The sequence below is a fragment of the Belonocnema kinseyi genome, chromosome 5 (genome assembly GCF_010883055.1).
Source record: "Belonocnema kinseyi isolate 2016_QV_RU_SX_M_011 chromosome 5, B_treatae_v1, whole genome shotgun sequence".
NCBI classification, from domain to species: domain Eukaryota; kingdom Metazoa; phylum Arthropoda; class Insecta; order Hymenoptera; family Cynipidae; genus Belonocnema; species Belonocnema kinseyi.
This window is the reverse complement of record NC_046661.1, coordinates 125,122,592-125,146,092: the sequence shown is the minus strand read 5'-3', so window position 1 is coordinate 125,146,092 and position 23,501 is coordinate 125,122,592. Positions and strand designations below refer to the sequence as shown.

General features: G+C 26.2%; 1 protein-coding gene across 1 annotated transcript in view; it reads left to right on the top strand.

The window, feature by feature from the left end:
- Positions 1-614: 614 nt before the first annotated feature.
- LOC117173292 overlaps positions 615-23,501 on the top strand; it is a 27,376-nt gene continuing 4,489 nt past the window's right edge. The window contains exons 1-2 of the mRNA XM_033361773.1: positions 615-1,742; positions 1,825-2,264. Of these exons, the coding sequence (XP_033217664.1) occupies positions 1,015-1,742; positions 1,825-2,257 (1,161 nt within the window). The 5' untranslated portion in view covers positions 615-1,014 and the 3' untranslated portion in view covers positions 2,258-2,264. The remainder of the gene's footprint in view (positions 1,743-1,824; positions 2,265-23,501) is intronic.

The following is a 23,501-nucleotide window of genomic DNA, read 5'->3' as shown; positions in this document are numbered from 1 at the left end:
ACCAAAAACATCTTTTCGATTTGGAAACGAACACTGGAAACCTTTTCCCCTTTATTACCTTTATTCTCTCATGCTTCCACCTAATTCATCAAAACTTCCTAAAAATATTACCGCACAATATGGCCAATATCCCTTCGAATTGACAAAGCCTACATCCTCTTTTTTATTCCTCTAATATCCCAATTCATGCAATAACTCCATTAGGTATCAAATGGCAAACTCGATCATCCCGGAACCCGTTTTATTTGAGTCAACAGGTGTCCTTTAGAGTGGGCCAGCTTCCTTAATTGTAAAATCATGCATATCACGAGGGAAAATCCATTCGCTAACCCATCCACCTATCCATTAGTATTAGCAGAGTCGACCAAATTCAGTTCAGCTTCATTTCTTGGGTACCTACACGCGCCCGGTTCTTTTCCTGGCATATGGCGCTTTCGCTTCCCCTCTGGGGGAGAAAAAAGGGCGATGAGGAAACGAGGGCTGCAGCTCCCGCCGTAGGCACTACCCGCCCGGCGCGTGCTCACAACCCCCTCCACAAAACCTCTTCTCCCCCAATATTTCCCTCTCTCTTTCGCCCAGTCTCCCTCTGCCTTGCTCTCCCTCGGGTGCCAGTAAATGCTGAAACCCAACCCATCTATCGGATGTCCACGCTCATTCTCAATGTGGACGCCATGCAGTGCGTAGCACGCGGCCCGATTAACGCGAATCCAAATTGAGTGATACTGGAAAGTTTTGATAAAGTCGTCGAAAACCGGGAATTTAGAGTGTTCATAGTTGCGAAGTTGTGCTACCAGTTGGTTGTGTGAAATTAGGACTAGTGTAGCCCAAGAGTCACTGTAGTCCAAAAACCACTAGGGTTTTCAGACTGGTGGTGCAAGTTGGTGAAGTGATCCGGAAGATGAGGCAAATTCTTTGACCCGGAAAACTTCTGGATTTGGTTCCTCGGTTTATTTATTCAGATTCTCGATTTCTAGATCACTTCCTAAGTTTCATTATCATTTCCCGAAATCGAAAATGACGACAATGGGTGTTACAGTCTACTGCAACAGACTACAGATGCCTGCGAATGATCGGGATCAGCTCATGCTCTTGCGAACCCTGCAGGACAATGAGAGCAACATCCTCGGGAACAGGTCGCAAATGATCGCGCCTAAGAGTGTCCTCGTGAATAATTCGGGTATGCCAATCAATGGTGGTGTTGTGGTGAACAGTTTTAATTCTAACAGTGGTGCTACGAGTGTTGTTCAGCAGCAAACGGCGAATGTTTTGCCGCCTTACGACCCAACGAGGCTGAAGAAACACGGGAAGAATGGTCAACCGCCACCAGTGGCAGTTGCGCGACGCAACGCCCGGGAGAGGAACAGGGTGAAGCAGGTGAATAATGGATTCGCAACACTGAGGTCGCATATTCCAAGTCACGTTGCTGCTGGATATGGGGACAGGGGGAAAAAACTGTCCAAGGTGGAGACATTGAGGATGGCTGTTGAGTACATCAGGGGACTCCAAAGAATGTTGGCTGAAGCTGATGGTTTGGAGTTTGACCCAAATGCGGGAATGGAACACGGGATGATTGCTATGGCTCCATCCCCAAACGGAAGTGTTCTTTCCTCTAGCACTCATAATGGGTCGGGAGAGAGACTTTGTTTGGAGGATGAGACACAACAGGAGGATGGAGATTACCTTCTCGATGAGGAGGAAGATGAGGATAGGGACAGACACGGAAGGACATCCTTAGCTCTTAGGTATGTTTTGTCAGACTCAGATTTATCAGATTTAGATCTATCTGAATCTATTTTTTAGACTTAACACTTTTACTTCTTGCAGATTGTCACCAAACTTGAGAAGTTCAACAGTCAGAAGAAGAAGAGGTTCTCCCTGTGACTACTACCCATCAGGTGGGGATGAAGAGAACGTCGAACCAAATGACTCGAGGGGTGGATTTTCCCGTTTTTCTTCAGCATCATCACCTGTTGTCGTCAAGAACGAGTTTTGTCAGAATGAAGAGAACGCCCAGAGGGCTGCTTTATCGCCCTATAGTGGAACAACAGAAATTGGGTCGGAGGTACTTATCCCGGAAGAAGGTGCAGCAACAGTTATCTATACCCCGAGTCCTGAACCCTTTTCGGGAGCTCTTTACTACAAACATGAGGTATCCGAGAATGGAGAATTTATGGACGTCGTCAGCTGGTGGGAACAGGAACAGGGACGGTTGGTTCACCATACCCAACCTCACGCTCAACGACTGACGCACGTCTAACCGCATGGTAAGTTTGATCTCACGGTGTCTTCACTTCAGGTTCTTAAATTTAGGTTCGCGAGGCTGATTTAAAGAGGAAATGGCTCTTTGGAAAGGAAGAGAGTTAAAAAAACTCCCTTGGGACTTGGTAATTATGGTTCCCGAATCTCTGGGAGGATTGTCTGTTAATTGAGGACGATTTTGATCTCTTGGTGGGTCAAAGTCAATCCTGGTTCGTAGATTCTTCAAATAGAGTTGATGATCATCAGCTTGGCGGTGGTGTTTGTTTAGGAAGGGAAACGGAAATTGTTTTGCACTGATGAAAGTATTCTTTGAAAGGGAAAATATGTAGAAGGATCGTGTTTATGGGGGTGGAGACGGATGTCGCGACTCGTGTCCACGTGGGGGACCACGTGCGTCTTTATGCACTCGGGACGTCTACTTGGCACGTCTTCCCGCACCGTCTCGATGCACGTGGTGACAGATAGTGAGAGGAAGTGGGCCGCAAGTAGAAACTCTTGTAACTTAGGACTCTGGGACACGTGTTTGTCATCCGAAAATATAACACTCGCGTCTCATCAACCAAGAAACCACTTTGCCTGGAGACACTTCTTGCTTGTCACGTGACATCCATTGAGTTTGTACACATGGTAGACGAAAATCGCACTCGATTAACGGAAACTACATTTGCCATGTGTTACCGGAAATTAGTGTCTTTTATAAGAGCAAAAAATTGAATTTCTTTCGGAATTAGTTTTTCAATAATTTGGGAAATTGTTAAGGCTTGTGAAATTTTCGACAAAAAAAGTTGAATTGTCGACCAAAAACGATTACTTTTCAACAAAGCAGTTAAATTTTTAAAGAAACGATTAAAGATTAGAAAAAGAGCTGAATTTTCCATTAAAATAATTGAGGACAATTAAATTTACAGCAGTTAAATATTCAACAGTTAAATTTTGAATAGCTTAATTTTAAATCAAAAACCGAAATTTTGACAGAGCAGAATTTTGGAATAAAATATATGACTTCTCAACAAAATAATTGAATTTTCAAACAAGGAAAATAAATTTTTTATCAAATAGTTGAATTAAAAAAAACTCTTTTATTTTAAAAAAATTATTAGAATTTTTAAACAAATAGTTGATTTTTCTACCAAAAAAGTTGAAATTTTAACCAACAATGATGACTTTTTATCAAAATAGTTATATTTTTCACGAAACAAATAAAGATTCGAAAAGTTAAATATTGCATAATTTTAATTAAAAATTCTTTTTTTTTTACTGAAAATGTAATTATTAGTTAAAATTATGTCTTTTTGTTTGCTAAAAGTTCATCTATTTTAGATGAAGATTCATTGTTTTAGATAAAAATTCATTTTTTGTTTAAAATTCAACTATTCCACTTGAGGATTCATAATTTTAATGGAAAATTCACAAACTTGTATTTTATGGTAAAAAAAATTGATCTTTTTGTTTGAAAATTAATCTTATTGTTTAAAAGTTCATCTTTTTGTTGAGAATTCAAGCATTGCAGATACATATTTAAAATTTCAGTTGAAAATTCATCTGTTTGGTTTCAAATTTCACTATGTTTTTAGCGAAACGATTAAAGATTCGAAAAAGTTGAATTTTAAGGCAAGTAAAAATTGAAGTTGAATTTTCCTCCGAGAAAATTAAATTTCCAACCTTGAAATTTTCGAAAGTTGAATTTTGAATAGTCTAATTTTCAACCAAAAAGCCGAATTTTTCACAAAACAGAATTTTCAACCAAACAAGATGACTTTTCAAGAAAGCAGTTGAATTTTCAAACAAGGAAAATTACTTTTCAATCAAATATTTGAATTTAAAAAAAAACTCTTTTGGTTGAATCAAACAAAAGGAACGAATTTTCACAAAAATGTTTAAAATTTTCAGCAAATGGTTGAATTTTCAAACCCGAAAGATGAATTTTTGACCAACAAATTTATTTAACTATAAAAAATGATGGCTTTTATACAAAATAGTAAAATTTCCAACAAAACGATTATATTTTTTTTAATATTTAAATTGGCCTCAAGGGAAAATGAATAAAGTTGATTTTTCAACACTTGAATTTTTAATAGTTCAATTTTAAACCAAAAAGCCGAATCCTTAACAAAGCGGAATGTACTACCAAAAAATATGACTTTTCCACGAAAAAGTTGAATTTTCAATCAAATATTTGGATTTATAAACAAAACTTTTTTAGTTGTAAATTTAACTATTAAATTTCAATCAAAAGAGACAAATTTTCAAAAAAACATTAAAAATTTCAAACACATTTTAATTTTGAAACAAAAAAGATACATTTTCAACCAAAATATTAAAATATTTAAACAACTATTTTAATTTTGAAACCAAGAAGATGAATTTTCTACCAAAAAAACTGAATTCCCAACCAAAAAGACAAATTTCTTAACATTTCATGTTTTTATTATTTTAATAATTTTGGTCAATTTAGAAAAGTGATTTCTATTTTATCATAAGTTGGATTGAAACAGAGAATTTTCAAGATGGAACGAGAATCTTTTCAAATAATAAAAACTGGGATTTAGAAAAAAGGAGTTTAAGAAAATCCGATCTAAGTCAAAATTAGTCACAATTTAAAAATTCCTTCTTCCAAGATTTGGAAGAAGAAATTACTTCAAGTAATTTTGAGAGTAGAAGTAGTATTTCTTAGACAAAATATTTCTGAATTGTAATATCATTTTTTTTAAACATTTGTTTTAGAAATTAAACTTTTTTCTCGAAAATTCAACAACCTGCATTTTAAAACTAAATTTTTTCGTTAAAAATTAAATTTGTTTTGAAAGATTCGTAATTTTATTTGAAAATTCATCTCTTTTTAAAAATTTAACTGCTTGTTGAAAATAAATTTTTTAACTAAAAATTTAACTATTCATGTATCAAATTTAACTGTTTTTCTAGAAATCGCTTTTTTTGAGTTTAAAAATAGATTTTTAACGGGAAATTCAACTATTCTTTTTTTGGTTGAAATATTACCTTTTTTGGATGGAAATTGGTTGGTATTAAATTCAGGTCAATTTTTTCAATTGAAAATTTAACCGTTCCTTTTTGGACGTATGTAAGTTTGTCTTTTTAAATTGCAAATTCACGTATTTTGTTAAAAAATCGACTTTTTTTGGTAGAAAATATTTTCTTCGAAGGTTAATCTCCTTGTTTAAAATCTTTGGATTTAAAGGAATATTTGTACGGAAATTTAATTATTTTTCTGGAAATCCCATTTTTTTGTTCAACTGAAATTTGACCCGTTCAAATTTGAGTAAAAAGTGGACTTTTTCTACTTTAAAATTCAACAATTAGGACGTAAATTTGTCTTTTTTAATTGAAAATTTGCGAATTTAGTTTTAAAAAAATATTTTTTTTTTTTGTTAGAAAATCAAAAATGAACAATTCTATTGTAAATTTGTTTCTTAACAAAAAAATGGGATTTCCAGAAAAATACTTAAATTTTCAGTACAAAAATTCCTTTTCGTCGGAAGAAAAACCTAGTTTTTCAAATTAAATGGTTTATTTTCCAACCAAAGAAAGGAATTTTGAATTAAAATGATGAATATTGATTTGAAATACTTGAATTCTCAACCAAAAAGAAATTTTTTTGAACAAGTAGATTACCTTCCAGAGAAAAAAAATTTTTTCTACCCAAAAAGTCGATTTTTGAACAATTTTTAGAAAAACAAATTTACATCCAAACGGTAAAAATAAATTTGTAAATCAAACAAAAGATATTTTAATTAAAATGATGAATATTAAATTGAACTCTACCAATCAAGTCGATTTTTAAACAAAATACGTGAAGTTTCAACGAAATAACAATTTTTTATTTTTAAAAGTCAAATTTACATCAAAAAGATTAATTTTCGACCAATAAGATTAATTTGAAAAAAAGGAATTTTTCAAAAATCACCTAAATTTCAAACAAATAGTTTAATTTTTAAATTAAAAATATCAATTTTCTACAAAATAGTGGATTTTTTATCCAGAAAAGTAAAATTAAACATAATTATAACCAGAAATAGTTGCTCTTCATGTAAAGAAAAAACAAGTTTTTTTAATCAAATAGTTCATTTTTTGAACCAAAGAAATGAATTTTTAAAAGACAAAGTTACATCAAAAAGATGAATTTTCGACCAATAACATTAATTTTCTACAAAAAAGATGATTTTTCCACAGATTACATAAATTTCAAACAAACAGTTTAATTTTTAAATTAAAAATATCGATTTTCTACCAAACAGTGATATTTTCACCAAAAATTTTCAGATAATAGGTATATTTTCGGTACAAAAATTTCTTTTTATGTAAAAAAAAAAACAAGTTTTTTTGAATCTAATAGTTCATTTTTCATCCAATAAAATGAATTTTTAATTAAAATAATGAATATTAATTTGGAGTACTTGAATTTTCAACCAAAAGGAAAAAAATTTTAACAAGGAGATTAGATTTCAAATAAAAAATTATTTTCGACCAAAAAAGTTTATTTTTCAACCAAAAAAGTTTATTTTTCAACCAAATACGTGTATTTTCAATTAAATAAATGAATTTTCAATTTAGAAAGGCAAATTTACATTTAAAACGGTAAAAATGATTTTTTAACTGAAATTATAAAATAATCAACTGGAATAATATTTTCATTTTCAGTTTAAGAAAAAAATTATTTTCAAACAAAAAACCAAAGAAATGAATTTTTAATTAATATGATGAATATTTAACTGGACTACTTGAATTTTGAATGAAAAAGAAGTTTTAAACATTAAAAAATAAACTATTAACTTTTAAAGAAAAAAGTCGATTTTACAACAAAAAAAATATTTTAAAAAAAAACGTGAATTTTAAATTTAAACAGTCAAATTTGCATCAAAAAGATGAATTTTGTACCAGTAGGATTAAGTTTCTACAACAAAGATAAATTTCCCACAAATTAAATCAATTTCAAACAAATAGTTAAATTTTTAAATAAAAAATATCAATTTTCTACCAAATAGTGTAATTTTTATCCAAAAAAAGTCAAATTTCTACCAAAAATAGAATGGTTGGATTTTCCGTTTAAAACTGAATTCTTTATCAAAAAATGGGATTTCCAGAAAAATAGTTATATTTTTGGTAAAAAAGTTCCTGGTCATCCTAAAAAAAAACAAGTTTTTTAAAATCAAATTGCCCATTTGTTAACCAAAAAATGAATTTTTATTTAAAATGATTAATATTAAATTTAACTCTACCAAACAAGTCGTTTTTTTATGAAAAAAGACCATTTTTAAACAAAATACGTGAATTTTCAACTAAACAAATTATTTTTCAATTTTAAAAGACAAATATACATAAAAAACCTGAATTTTCGACCAATAAAATTAATTTTCTACAAAAAATATGATTTTCCCAAAAATGACAAAAATTTCAAACAAAATGTTTAATTTTTAAATTGAAAAGATCAATTTTCTACCAAAAAGTGTAATTTTTATCCAAAAAAGATCAAATTTCTACCAAAAATAGAATAGTTGGATTTTCCGTTTAAAACTGAATTCTTTATCAAAAAATGGGATTTCCAGAAAAATAGTTACATTTTTGGTAAAAAAATTCCTGGTCATCCAAAAAAAACAAGTTTTTTAAAATCAAATTGTCCATTTGTTAACCAAAAAATGAAATTTTATTTAAAATGATTAATATTAAATTTAACTCTACCAAAAAAGTAGTTTTTTTTATGAAAAAAGACCATTTTTAAACAAAATACGTGAATGTTCAACGAAATAAATGGATTTTCAATTTTAAAAGACAAATTTATTTTTTTAATGTAAATTTATCTGGGATACGAAAAATTGTTTTCTCCTGGCGAAAGCTGTTCTGTTTCTTTTTTAAAGACAAATTTACATTTAAAAAATTAATTTTCGACCAATAAATCTTATAGGTCGAAAATTCATTTTTTAAGTTTAAATTTGCCTTTTAAAATTGAAAATTCATTTATTTCGTTGAACATGATAGAATTTTCATCCAAAAAAGATAACATTTTATCCAAAAATAGAATAATCGAAAGTTTCGTAAAAAATTTAATTCTTAACTTTAAAAAATGGGATTTCCGGAAAATTTTTTAAAGTTTTGGTAAAAAAATTCCTTTTCGTCCAAAGAAAAAATTTTTTAAAATAAAATAGCTGATTTTTCAACTAAAGAAAAGAATCATGAATTAAAAACGATGATTATTAAATTAGAATATTTGAATTTACAACCAAAAAGAAAAATTTGTAAACAAAGAGATTAACTTTCGAAGAAAGAAAACGTGAATATTCAATGAATTTTGGATTTACAAAAGAAATTAACATTCAAAATCTTACACTTTAAACTAGAAAATTTCATTTTTCCTTTAAGAGAGGAGCGTCTAAATTTTCAATTGGAAAAATTTAATTCCATTGAATTTAATACCAACCAATATCCATCCAAAAAAGATAACATTTTAACTAAAAATAGAATAGTTGAAATTTCCGTTAAAAATATACTTCTTAAAAAAACAGATTTCCAGAAAAATAGTTAAATTTTATACCGGAGTAGTTAAACTTGTAGTTCAATTATTGATTTCAAACAAAGCATTTATATTTGTTAAAATATTTATTTTTATTTTTTTAATTTAATTTATAATTTATATAATGGTTGAAAAGCTTCGTCTATTTGGACTAAAAACTACATTTTTTTCGCAGAATCTTATTATCTGTTAAAAATTTATATTTTAATCTTGAAAAGTCAACTGGAATCTTTTTTGAATGGAAATTCAACTATTTTTTCGACAATATTCTAAAACCAAACATTCATCTATTATAAGAAACATTTTTTTTTTATTAAATTGCAACTATTTGTTGGAGATTTCAACAATTTTTAAAAAATTTATCCTTTTTGGTTGAAAAAATTCGTCTTTTTGGACTGAAAACAACATTTTTTTCGCAGAATCTTATTTTTTGTTAAAAATTTATATTTTGATCTTGAAAAGTCAACTGGAATCTTTTTTGGATGCAAATTTAACTATTTTGTGGACAATTTAAAAAAAAACATCTGTTTTAAAAGAAATTTCATTTTTTTAAATAAACATGTAACTATTTGGCAGAGAATTATACAATTTTGTTAAAAAGTAATTATTTTTGGTTAAAAATTCGTCTTTTTAGATTAAAATTTCAGTTTTTTTTGTAGAAATTTTTTTTTTAGTTTATATTTTGATCATGAAAAGTGAACTGGAATCTTTTTTGAATGGAATTTCAACTATTTTTTCGACAATACTTTTTAAAATAAAAATGCATCTGTTTGAAGAAAGAAAATTTCTTTGATTAAATTGCAACTATTTGTTGGATTTCCGTTAAAAATCTACTTCTTAAAAAAAACGGATTTCCAGAAAAATAGTTAAATTTTATACCGAAGTAGTTAAACTTGTAGTTCAAACATTGATTTCAAACAAAGCAGTTATATTTGTTAAAAAATTTATTTTTATTTTATTTATTTAATTTATAATTTATATAATGGTTGAAAAGATTCGTCTTTTTGGGCTAACAACTACATTTTTTCGCAGAATCTTATTTTTTGTTAATAATTTATATTTTGATCATGAAAAGTCAACTATTTTTTCGACAATATTCTAAAATCAAACATTTATCTATTATAAGAAACATTTTTTTTTATTAAATTGCAACTATTTGTTGGAGATTTCAACAATTTTTAAAAAATTTATCATATTTGGTTGAAAAAAATTCGTCTTTTTGGTCTGAAAAGTCAATTTTTTTCGTAGAAACTAATTTTTTGTTAAAAAATTCATATTTTAATCTGGAAAAGTCAACTGGAGTATTTTTTGGATGAAAAATATACTTTTTTCCGACAATATTTTTAAAATGAAAATTCAGCTATTTTAGGAGAAATTTATTATAATTTTTTTTTCTTGATAAAATGCAACTATTTGGTAGACATTTCAACGATTTTATTAAAAATTTATCCTTTTTGGTTGAAAAAATTCGTCTTTTTGGACTGAAAACAACATTTTTTTCGCAGAATCTTATTTTTTGTTAAAAATTTATATTTTGATCTTGAAAAGTCAACTGGAATCTTTTTTGGATGCAAATTTAACTATTTTGTGGACAATTAAAAAAAAAACATCTGTTTTAAAAGAAATTTCATTTTTTTTAATAAACATGTAACTATTTGGCAGAGAATTAAACAATTTTGTTAAAAAGAAATTATTTTTGGTTAAAAATTCGTCTTTTTAGATTAAAATTTCAGTTTTTTTGTAGAAATTTTTTTTTAGTTTATATTTTGATCTTGAAAAGTCAACTGGAATCTTTTTTGAATGGAAATTCAACTATTTTTTCGACAATATTTTTAAAATAAAAATGCATCTATTTGAAGAAAGAAAATTTCTTTGATGAAATTGCAACTATTTGTTGGATTTCCGTTAAAAATCTACTTCTTAAAAAAAAAACACGGATTTCCAGAAAAATAGTTAAATTTTATACCGGAGTAGTTAAACTTGTAGTTCAAACATTGATTTCAAACAAAGCAGTTATATTTAAGAAAAGAGATGAATTTTCAAATAAAAAACAAAACAAAAAACTTCTAAAAAAAGAGGTAAATTTAGAATAAATTTCAACGAAAAATAAAAATTAAAAAAAATGTGCGGAGGGGTTGGCTTGCCCCGTAGATTGAAAAGCGTTTTTTCGGACCTCCCTACTGTTCGTGTTTCGTCTGGACTGGAGGTATTCGCGGTCCCGTGGTCTGGAAGTCTGGAGACATTATCCAGCTACAAATAGAAGCGCGGTTTCCTGAGAAGGGAGAACGTGCCATACGTGGCTCTATACACACACGAGAATATACAAAATCGACTCTAAAGTCTTAAAAACGACGAAATGGGGCTGGAAACGGGCGTGCCATATGGACGGCAAAACGATCGAGAACTCGGCATTAGTGTGGATGCCATATGTTTGTCTGAATCCAAAGGAAGCATGGACAAGGCCTCTAGTGGCAGAATAACTACTTTGCCTGATGCCCAGAGTTCAGACTTTCGAGAGGTCAAAACGAAAACGCTAATCTTGATCATACAAATTATGACCACTGGGTAACATCTGTAAGGGGCCGTACTTAAATTACGTGACGGATTATAGGCCCTCTCTAAGAATCCCCTCCCTTATTTAAAAAAATAAATGAATAAACATCGATTTGTTTTTATAGAAATTTCATCCTTTTTCTGCTTTTTTTTTCTCTGATGTTGAAAATCCAACTATTTTATTTTTAAATAAAAATTCGTCCGTTTTAAGAGAAATATCATCTTTTTGGATAAAAGTGTTGAATAAGTGTTTGAATAAAAATGGATAAAATTTTTGGCAGAGAATTTAATAATTTTATTGATAATTCATCATTTTTGGTTGACAAAAAATCGTATTTTTGGATCAGAAATTAAATTTTTTTCTTAGACTCTTGTTTTTTGTTTAAAAAATTATATTTTAATCTGGAAATGTCAACTGGAGTATTTTTTAGATGAAAAATAAACTACTTTTCCGAAAATATTTTTAAAATAAAAATTCATCTATTTTAGGAGAAATTTCTTTTTATTTTTGATAAAATGCAACTCTTTGGTAGACATTTTAACAATTTGTTAAAAAATCTATCCGTTTTGTTTGAAAAAAATCGTCTTTTAAGACTGGAAATTCCATATTTTTTCGTAGAATCTTATTTTTTGTTAAAAAATTTATATTTTGATCTTGAAAAGTCAGCTGGAATCTTTTTTAATGGAAAATCAACTATTTTTTCGACAATATTTTAAAAATAAAAATTCATCTATTTTAGGAGAAATTTCTTTTTTTTTTTATAAAATGCAACTATTTAGTAGACATTTTAACAATGTTTTAAAACATCTATCCCTTTTGATTGAAAAAAGCGTCTTTTAAGGCTGGAAATTTCCTTTTTTTCGTAGAATCTTTTTCTTTGTTAAAATTTATATTTTGATCTTGAAAAGTCGACTGGAATCTTTTTTAGATGCAAATTCAACTATTTTTTTGACAATTAAAATAAAAAAGTCATATGTTTTAAAAGAAATTTCATTTTTTAAAATAAAAATGTAACTATTTGACAGAGAATTAAACAATTTTGTTAAAAAGTAATTATTTTTGGTTAAAAATTCGTCTTTTTGTATTAAAATTTCAGTTTTTTTTGTAGAAACTTTTTTTTTTTTAATTCATATTTTGATCTCGAAAAGACAACTGGAATCTGTTTTGAATGGAAATTCTACTATTTTTTCGACAATATTTTAAAAATAAAAATGCATCTATGTGAAGAAAAAAAGTCTTTTTGATTAAATTGCAACTATTTGTTGGAGATTACAACAATTTTTAAAAAATGTATTCTTTTTGATTGAAAAAAAAATTCGTCTTTTTGGTCTGAAAAGTCAATTTTTTTCGTAGAAACTTATTTTTTGTTAAAATTTATATTTTGATCTTGAAAAGTCAACTGGAATCTTTTTGAATGGAAATTTAACTATTTTTTCGACAATATTTTAAAAATAAAAATTCATCTACTCGAAGATAAAAATAATCTTTGATTAAATTGCAACTAGCTTTTGGAGATTTCATCAATTTTTAAAAAATGTATCCTTTTTGATTGAAAAAAATTCGTCTTTTTGGTCTGAAAAGTCAACTTTTTTCGTAGAAACTTATTTTTGGTTAAAATTTATATTTTGATCTTGAAAAGTCAACCGGAATCTTTTTAAAATGGAAATTCAACTATTTTTTCGAAAATATTTTTAAAATAAAGATTCATCTATTTGAAGAAAAAATTTTTTTGATTAAATTGCAACTATTTGTTGGAGATTTCCACAATTTTTTAAAAATTTATCCTGTTTGGTTGAAAAAATTCGTCTTTTTTGTTTGAAAAGTCAATTTTTTCGTAAAAACTTATTTTTTGTTAAAAAATTCATATTTTAATCTGGAAAAGTCAACTGGAGTGTTTTTTGGATGAAAAATATACTATTTTGTTGACAATTACAAAAAATAAAAAGTCATCTGTTTTAAAAGAATTTTCATTTTTTAAAATAAAAATGTAACTATTTGGCAGAGAATTAAACAATTTTGTTAAAAAGTAATTATTTTTGGTTAAAAATTCGTCTTTTTAGATTAAAATTTCAGTTTTTTGTAGAAATTTTGTTTTTAGTTTATATTTTGATCTTGAAGATTCAACTGGAATTTTTTTTGGATGGAAATTAAACTATTTTTTCAAAAATAAAAAAAATAAAGTCATCTGTTTTAAGAAAAATTTTTGTTGTTGATAAAAATGCAACTATTTGGTAGAGAATTTAACAATTTTGTTAAAAAGTAATTATTTTTGGTTAAAAATTCGTCATTTTGAATTAAAATTTCAGGTTTTTTTGTAGACACTTTTTTTCTAATTCATATTTTGATCTTGAAAATTTAACTGGAATTTTTTTTTGGATGGAAATTCAACTATTTTTTCAAAAATCAAAAAAGAAAGTCGTCTGTTTTAAGAGAAATTTTTTGTTGTTGATAAAAATGCAACTATTTGGTAGAAAATTAAACAATTTTGATAAAAAGTAATTTTTTGTGGTTGAAAATTCGTCTTTTTGGATTAAAAAATCAGTTTTTTTATGCAGAAACGTATTTTTTGTTTAAAATTCATATTTTTTTCTTGAAAAGTTGACTGGAATGTTTTTTGGCTAGAAATTCAAGTATTTTTCGAAAATATTTTGACACTCAAAATTCATCTATTTTAGGAGAAATTTCTTTTTTTTGTTGATCAAAATACAACTATTTGGTAGAGATTTCAACAATTTTCTTAAAAATTTGTCGTTTTTGGTTAAAAAAATTTGTCTTTTTGAACTGAGAACTCAATTTTTTTCGTCTAAACTTATTTTGTGTTAACAAATTCTTATTTTGATCTTGAAAAGTCAAATGGAACCTTTTTTGGATGGAAATTCAACTATTTAAGAAGAAATTTATCTGTTTGAAGAGAAGTTTTATTTTTTGATAAAAATGGAACTATTTGGTAGAGAATGAAACAATTTAGTTAAAGTCATCATTTTTGGTCAAAAATTCGTTTCTTAAATTGAAAATTCAATTTTTTTTGTAGAAACTTATTTTTTTCATATTTTGATTTTTAAAATTCAATTGGAATTTTTTTTTGACGGAAATTCAACTATTTGAAAAAAGAAAATTTTATACAAATTCATCTGTTTCACGAGAATTTTTAAAAATAAAAATGCAACTGTTTGTTAGAGATTTCAATAATTTTGTTAAAAATTCATCCTTTTCGGTTGAAAAGATTGTTTTTTTTTAAATGAAAATTAATTTTTGTTTGTAGAAACTTATTTCTTGTTAAAAAATTCATATTTTGATCTTGAAAAGTCAAATGAAACATTTTTTGAATGAAAATTCATCTGCTTTATTGAACATTTAAAAAAAAATTCATCTGTTTCAAGAGAGATTTTTTTTATGAAAATGCAACAATTTGGTAGAGATATGAACATTTTTGTTTAAAAAGTCATCATTTTTTGTTGAATATTCGTGTTTTCGAATTTAAAATTTCATTTATTTCGCAAAAAACTTATTTCTTGTATAAAAATTCACATTTTGATTGTGAAAAGCCAAATTAATTTTTTTAACAGTAAAGTCAACGATTTTTCGAAAATGTTCGTATTTGAATTTTAAAATACATCTGTTTTAGTAGAAAATTAATTTTTTTACGGAATTGCAACTTTTTGGTTAAAAATTATTATTAATTATTATTAATAGTTTGATTCTTATTCAAGAAAGCTACAATATTTCTACTGAGAAAGAGGATCTTTAAGGTCAAAAAGACACAATTTCCGAAAAAATATTTTTCATCCAAAAAAGATTTCAGTTGACTTATAAGTAAAAGAATATGAATTTTGAACAAAAGGTCAATATTCTACGAAAAAATCTGAGTTTTTAACCGAAAGAGACGAAATCTTAAAATAATAAAATTTATAACTTTAAAGGTCTTTTTTGATTATATTTTTTCTGAAAAAAAAATCTCTCGCTCCGCTGAGATTCGAACCACAGATCTTCCAATTGCCGATCGTTTTCAGAATTTTTTTTAATTCATAGGTCCTTCTAGGCTGAAAAGACGTTAAGAATTTCTGTTATTCTCTGATGATAATACAGATTCCTTAACTTTTTAAACTTTTTCAAAAATAAAAAAAAAAATTGTGTTTTTGTGTACTTACTTCTGGTAGACTTTCAGTGCCACTTCATGGTCGCGATCGATCGTTTTAAAAGCGAGGACATGAGAAAAATACGGAGATAAAATGGATACCCATGTTCCTGAAATATGCGGGTGCCACCGGCATAATTATAGCATAATAATATACTTGTGGCTGACTTTTAAAGTCTACCGACACCTTTAACAAAAATTTTGATTACATTTTTCGCTAATAAATTATTGCGAAAAAATTAAAAGCCGTTGATAGCTAAAAGGTTAAAAGATTATTTAGTATTCCTTGAGTCCCATTAAATTCCTTTTCTGTATTGCAAAACTTTAATTAATTTTCAATATTCTCAATATAGCGTTTAAATAAAAATAGTAAAAATAAAGGAAACTAAATTCAGAATAAATTCAAATAAATTTTTTTTTACAGTTAAATTTAAGTACGAAATTTTTTCAAATAAGAAAAACCATAATCGAACAATCTTTGCACAATACAAATTCGATATGTGCAAATTTTGTCCTTGGATTCTTTTTTTAATTCCTAAGAATTTAGTGGTCAAATAAAATTTTTTCCAAAAGTGAATTTAATTTATTGAGTGGAAACCGTAAAATGTTTAATTAAATTAAAATATTTTCTATTTATCTTGGAAATAAAAATAGTCTTTAAAACAAATTAAATTCTGAAAAAATCTAAATTTTTTTTAGCGTCAAACATTCAAATTTAACCATCGAATTTTTGAGAAAAAAAAACCTAACCATAATATTTGCACAAAAAAAATTGATATTTTCAAATCTAATTTGTTAAAATTTGATTATTAATTAAATTAATTAATTAGTCAATGAAACCTGGAAAATTTAAATATTCAATTTGCTTCTAAATTAAAAAAGTAACTTTGTAAATGTTTTACATTTTTACGTCAGTTTTATGTGTCACATTTTGATTGGTAAAAATTTGTTTTTTGCAAATTTGATTTGCCAAAGTTTGATGGCTCAAAATATGTTCATTGGATTCTTTTTTTTTTAATTTCCATGAATTTTGTGGTAAAATACAAATATTTTTAGGATTTAATATTTTCTCTTAAGTAAAAAGTAGTACATAAAAGAACCAAAATTTTTTTTGTGCCAATTTGGTTTATCCAAATTTTGGGATATAAAAGAACAAAAAATCAGAAAATAACATATGTACAACATAAATTTGATCTAATCAAAAATTAATTTTAAAAAATTTGATTTGTTAAATCTTGGTTTTGTGCAAATTTTGATTTGTCCGAACGTGATAATTATTTTTTGTTTAATTTCCAATATTCTACTAGTGAAATAAAAACAGTTTTTAGTGTCAATTTGTTTTCTTAAGCGGAAAAATTGTGTATAAAAGAAATTATTTTTTAATTTTCGCATTTGGACAACATAAATTTGATTTCAACAAAAATTAATTTCTCAAGATTTTATTTGTTAAATTTTGATTTGTCAAATTTTTATTTATTAAAATTTGCTGTTTTAAATTTTGGTTTGTTGCAAATTTATTTTGACAAGTTTTAATTTGTCCAAACGTGATAATTATACTTTTTTTCAATTTCAAATATTCTCGTGGCACAATAAAAATAGTTTCAGGCGTTAATTTATTTTCTTAAGTGGACAGTGTTATGCAAAAGAACCAAGAATCCAATAATCAAACTTGGACAACATAAGTTTGATGTCACTAAATTTGATTCTTCCAAATTTTATTTGTCAAAATTTTATTTGTCATAATTAGTTTTTGCATTAGTTTCTTAAGTCTTTAAATTAGGTTTAATAAGTTTTCCCCGCAGAATATTATTCTGAAAAGAAAGAAGATTTTCGCAACTTTTGGTGGCTACAAAAAAATTAGTTTAGTGAGCAGTTTAACCATGGAATCAAGGATTTATTTTCCCCTGAAAAGTTTGACGTCGCGTATAGCGATAATCGAAGGCAGTCCAGAGAGGAATTTTTTCAATGAATTTGAATCTTTCGATTTTTTAAAAATTGATTTGTCCAAATGTGCTTTTATTTTTTTTTTCAAGTATATTATTATAAAATTAAAATAGTTTCAGAATTTAATTAATTTTCCTTAGTCGAAAGTGGTATATAAAAAAACAAAGAATCCGAAAATCCAACTTGGACAACATAAATTTGATGTCACTGAATTTGATTCTTCCAAATTTTATTTGTCAAAATTTGATTGCTGAAAATGTCCTTGTTAAATTCTTTTTTTTTTGATATTCAAAAATTTTGCATTAAAATAAAAATAGTATCGAAAGATAATTTTTTTTCTTGAGCAAAAAATGGTATTCAGGAAATAATTTTTTCCGCAGATTGTTGTTTAGAAAAGAAAGAAAATTTGTGCACCTTTTTGTGGTTACAAAAAAAAATAGTTTGATGAACAGTTTAGCCAAGGAAGAAAATATTCATTTTCTCCGGAGAAGTTTGACGTCACGTATAGCGATAAGCGATCGTCAGTCCAAAAAGGAATTTATTGATTTAATTTAAATCTTTTGATTTTTTGAAATTTAATTTGTCCGAAAATCACATTTGGAAAACATAAATTTTATACAAACAAAAAGAAATTTTTCGAAATTTGATTTTGTTATTTTTTTGGTACAAATTTGATTTTTACCATTTTAATTTGTTGAATTTTTGTTCGCGCAAATTTGATTTGACAAGTTTGGATTTTTCGAAATGCGATAGATAAATTTTTTTAATTTCCAAAGTTTATCGTGGTAAAATAAAAATAATTTCAGGCGTTAATTTATTTTCTTAAGTGGAAATTGATCTGTCAACGAACCAAGAATCCAAAAATCAAACTTGGACAACATAAATTTAATATAGCCAAAAATTAATTTGTCAAGATTTGATTTGTTAAATTTTACTTTGTGCAAATTTGATTTGTCAAATTTTAATTCAACAAATTTCGATTTTTATAAACGTAATAATAAGATTTTTTTATTTCCAAGAGTCTCATGGTAAAATGAAAACAGTTTCAAGACTAAATTTTTTTTTTAAGAAAAATAAATGGTATTAAGAAATTAGTTTTTTCCGCAAAATGTTGTTTAGGAAAGAGAAGATTTTCGCACAAAAAAAAAATTATTTTGATGAGCAGTTTAGCCAAGGAATCAAAGATTCATTTTCTCCAGAGAAGTTTGACGTCGCGTATAGCGATAAGCGAGCGGCAGTCCAGGGAGGAATTTATTGAATTAATTTGCCGCGTCGACGCATCTCGTAAACTTCGTAGATGACCTCACTTTGTAATTGTCGTAAATTACTGGATGGTCTCGGCCCTTGCGGTCGCGACGGCGCGAGAGAGTTCCTTGTCGTTTTTGCATTGTCGTTCGATGAGATTATGTTTTTTTCCCCACTATCATTCATATTTGCAGGCCAAAAATAACCCTCCGTGGGAAATAGTTAGTTTGAAAATAAAATATTGAAGAACTTTTTTAAACTCAAAATTTAAACAATCACAAAAATTGTGTTTTTTTCAAATAGGTATTTAATTTGTTCAAAACATTAGAAATTTCTCATTGTTTAATTCAGAGGACTTAAGAGTTCCGAAAAACAAAATTTCCCGATGATGTCAAATTTGCGAAATGATAAAAATTCCCAAAATATAAAAATCTAGGATTGGAAAATTCGAGACTAATAATATTTCCAAATTTTTAAATTCCCTCATTAAAATAATGGTTTTTAGTAAATTTTATATATTTAATTATAATTAAATAATTAAATACTCTAACTATGGTTTCAAACATTCATCATTGAAAAATTGGCCTTTAATCAAAATATTTTATTATTGCATTTTTAATAAATAATTGATATTGGTCAAAAATAATTTCTTAGGAATTTTATTTTATGGGATTTTTTAATCATTCCTGTAAAAAATAAAAGGCTCTAAATTTTCCAATGTTTTATTTCACGATCTTTAAATAAATTTTTTTCAATTTAATCGAGACTGAACAACCCCGAAAAAGAAAAATTCCGAATAAGAACATATTCGAAATGGAAAATTCGTGAAATTAAAAAATTACTAACAATTAAAAATTTCTGAATAATAAAATTCCCTAATTTTGTAATACATAACGATTTGAAAATTTTCGATAATAGATCATTCCCAAAATAAAATTTCCGAAATTATAAAATATCTGACGCTCTAAAATTACAGGTGCAGGAAATTTCCGCATTATAAAATTGCTAAATCTAAACAATTAAGGAATGTTTCGAATAATAAATAAATTTTATATTTATTATTTAACGGATATTTTACAGGTTCGGAAATTATTTATTTTGAATATTTTTTTCAGTAATTTTGTTTCCGAAATTTCAAATTCCCAAAAGAAAATAAATCCACGGAAAATTTTTACTGCTGATCTATGTCTCAAAATAAAAAATTGGCCATTTTTCAAATTCCAAGAAATAGGGAATTGCAAAATTTGTTTCTTATTTTTTCCGGTACTTGAAAATTTGCCAATTTGCTTTTTTCTGAAATTTAAAAATTCGGAAATTTACTATTTCCAGGAATTTGAACATTCGGATTTCCAAATTTCAGAAACAAACATTTTCGCAAGTTTTATTTGATTAAAAAAAAAATAAATAATAAAAATCAGCTTAGGTTTTGGGCTAAAAAATTCAAATTGTTCAATTTGGAAATGTGAATTTTAATATTGATTATTATCAGGTTTTGTGAGCCTTGAATGAAAACTGTTTCGTTTCCGCTTCGTCATTCGATGATGTTCTGTTTTTTCCACTATCATTCATATTTCCAGGCCAAAAATAACTTCCGTGGGAAATAATTCGTTCAAAAATAAAACTTAAAAAAAAATGAATTGAAGAACTTTTGTTTTTTCAATAATTTTTCTTATAATTAATAAATTTATTTTCTTAGAATTGCCTATAAAATTTTGTTCTAATAATAAACATTAATTAATTAAAATTTGACATAAGAAATTGCTATGATTGCAATTTAAAACAATTTTCCGTAAGTTTAAAGTTTTTGAATTAAAAATAATGTTTTTTCTTTCATAAGAAAAAAACCATTTTAAAAATAAATTAGTGGTAATATCGTTTTAATTATTGAAATCAAAGACATTTTTTATAGAAATTAAATCTTTTTGTTCGAAAATTCATCTGACTGGTTAAGAATTCAATTATTATTTTAAAAATACACTTTATTTGTTTTGAAATTGATTCATTAACTCTAAGTTTAACTAATTTGTTTCAGGTAAATTTTTTTTTAGTTCAAAATTCAACTTTTTACTTGAAAATTTATGTGTTATGTTTAAAATCTAACAATTCTATTTTTTGATTAAAATTTATCCTTTATAGTTTATAATTTATGTATTTTGTTGAAAATTTGTTGTTTTTGGACAAAAAATTTATTTTTTGGTTGAAACTTATTTCCTGTTTTCAGTTAAAAAATTTAACTGTTTTGTAGAAAGTTCGTCTTTTTGGATTAAAAATTTAAGTATTTTGTTAAAAATTCGTTTTTATTTTGTGTTGAAAATTATTCTTTTTTCGTTTGAAACTTTAACGTTTTGATTGAAGTCTTGAACTTTTCAATCTTTTTAGTCAATTCTTTTTTTTTTTTGTATAAAATTAACTTTTGTTGGTTGAAAATGTATTTTTTGTTTGACAATTATTGTGCTCGGTTAGAAATTGATCATTTTCGGTATAAAATTTAACTAAATTATTTTGGCAGGAAATTTAATTTCTTAGTTTAAAATTTCTCTTTTTTGGTAGAAAGTTTATCTCCTCTATTGAAAATTAATTTTTATGGTTGCAAATTTATCTTTTTTAGTTGAAAATTTAACTACTTTTTTGAAAATAATCTTCTCGTTTGAAAATTGATATTTTGGTAGCAAATTTAACTTCTTCGCTGAAAGTTTTTCTTTATCGTTTAAAAATTTAACTAGTTTTTTGAAAATAATCTTCTCGTTTGAAAATTGATATTTTGGTAGCAAATTTAACTTCTTCGCTGAAAGTTTTTCTTTTTCGGTTGAAAATTTAACTACTGTTTTAAAAATTAATCTTCTTGGTTAAAAATTCATATTTTTGGTAGCAAATTGAACTTTTTGCTTAAAAATTTATCTTTTTGGTTGAAAATTTCGCTCCTTCTGATCGATTAAAAATTAATCTTCTTCATTTAAAATTGATCTTTTCGGTAGAAAATTTGGCTCCGTGGTTGGTTGAAAATTAATTTTTTTCGTTGACAATTTATCTTTTTTTTTTTTTTGAAAATGTAACTACTCTTTTAAATATTATTCTTCTTGGTTGAAACTTCATCTTTTGTTACAAAATTTAATTTCTTGGTTAAAAATTTATCTTTTTGGTAGAAAATTCTACTCTTTGATGGTTAAAAATTTATCTTTTTGGTAGAAAATTCTACTCTTTGATGGTTAAAAATGTATCTTTTTGGTAGAAAATTCTGCTCTTTGGTTGTTGAAAATTATTCTTCTTCGTTGAAAATTTGTCTTTTTTGGTAGAAAATTTAGCTCCTCGGTTGAAAATTAATCTTCTGATTTAAAAATTTATTTATTTTTTTTTAGTTGAAAATTTAACTACTTTAAAAAAAATTAATCTTCTTGGTTGAGAATTAATCTTTTTGGTAGCAAATCTAACTACCTGGTTAAAAATTCATTTTTTTGGTTGAAAATTTAATTTCTTGGTATTTTTGGTAGAAAATTTCGATCTTTGGTTGGTTTGAAAATTAATATTTTTCGTTGAAAATGTATCTTTTTTGGGAGAAAGATCAACTCCCCGGTAGAAAATTAATCTTCTTGGTAGAAAATTTATTTGTGTTTGATTGAAAATTTAAGTACTTTAAACCAAATTAATCTTCGTTGAAATTCATCTTTTCGGTAGAAAATGTCGCTCGTTGGTTGGTTGAAAATTAACGTTCTTCGTTGAAAATTTAAATATTTTGGTAGGAAATTTAACTCCTCGGTTAAAAATTGATCTTCTTGGTTGAAAATTTATTTGTTTTTGGTTAAAAATTCATCTTTTTGGTAGAAAATTAACTTCTTGGTAAAAATTCATCTTTTGGGTTGAAAATTTAATTTTTTGGTTAAAAATTTATTTTTTGGTAGAAAATTTCGCTCTTTGGTTGGTTGAAAATTAATTTTATTCGTTGAAAATTTATCTTTTTTGGTAGAAAACTTAACTCATCGGTTGAAAATGAATCTTCTCGGTTGGACAATTAATCTTCTTGGTTGAAAAATTTAACTACTTTTTTGAAAATTAATTTCGGTTGAAAATTCATCTTTTTGGTAGCAAATTTGTTTTCTTGTTTAAGAATTTATCTTTTTGGTAGAAAATTCAACTCCTCGGTTGAAAATTAATCTTCTTGATTGAAAATGAATCTTTTTGGTTGAAAATTTTTCTTTTTTGGTTGAAAATTCATCTTTTTGGTAGCAAATTTAAGTTCTTGGTTAAAAATGGATCTTTTTGGTAGAAAACTTTGCTCCTTGGTCGGTTGAAAACTAATCTTCTTTGTTGAAAATTTATCTTTTTGTTAGAAAATTTCGCTCCTTGGTTTAAAATGAATATTCTTGGTTGAAAATTTATTTGCTTTTGATTGAAAATTTGTCTACTTTTTTGAAAATTAATCTTGGTTGAAAATTCATCTTTTTAGTAGGAAATTTAACTTCTTAGTTACAAATTTATCTTTTTGATAGAAAATTTCGCTCCTTGGTTGGTAGAAAATTAATTTTTTTCGTTAAAAATGCATCTGTTTTGGTTCAAAAAGAATTTTTTTCGTTGCATATATATTTTCTTTTGTCAAAAATTAAGCTTTTCGATTAAAAATAAATCTCCTTGGTTCAAAATTTAACTACTTCCTTGAAAATTAATCTTCTGGGTTGAAAATTTATCTTTTTTGATTAAAAATTTATCTTCTATCTTGAAAATTAATCTTTTTAAAAATGCAACTATAGTTGGTTACAAATTAAATTCGTCATTAAAAATGGAGTTTTTTAAAAATTCCTTTTAATTAAAAAATTACGTAAAATCCAGTTGGGAATAAAATAGTTTTT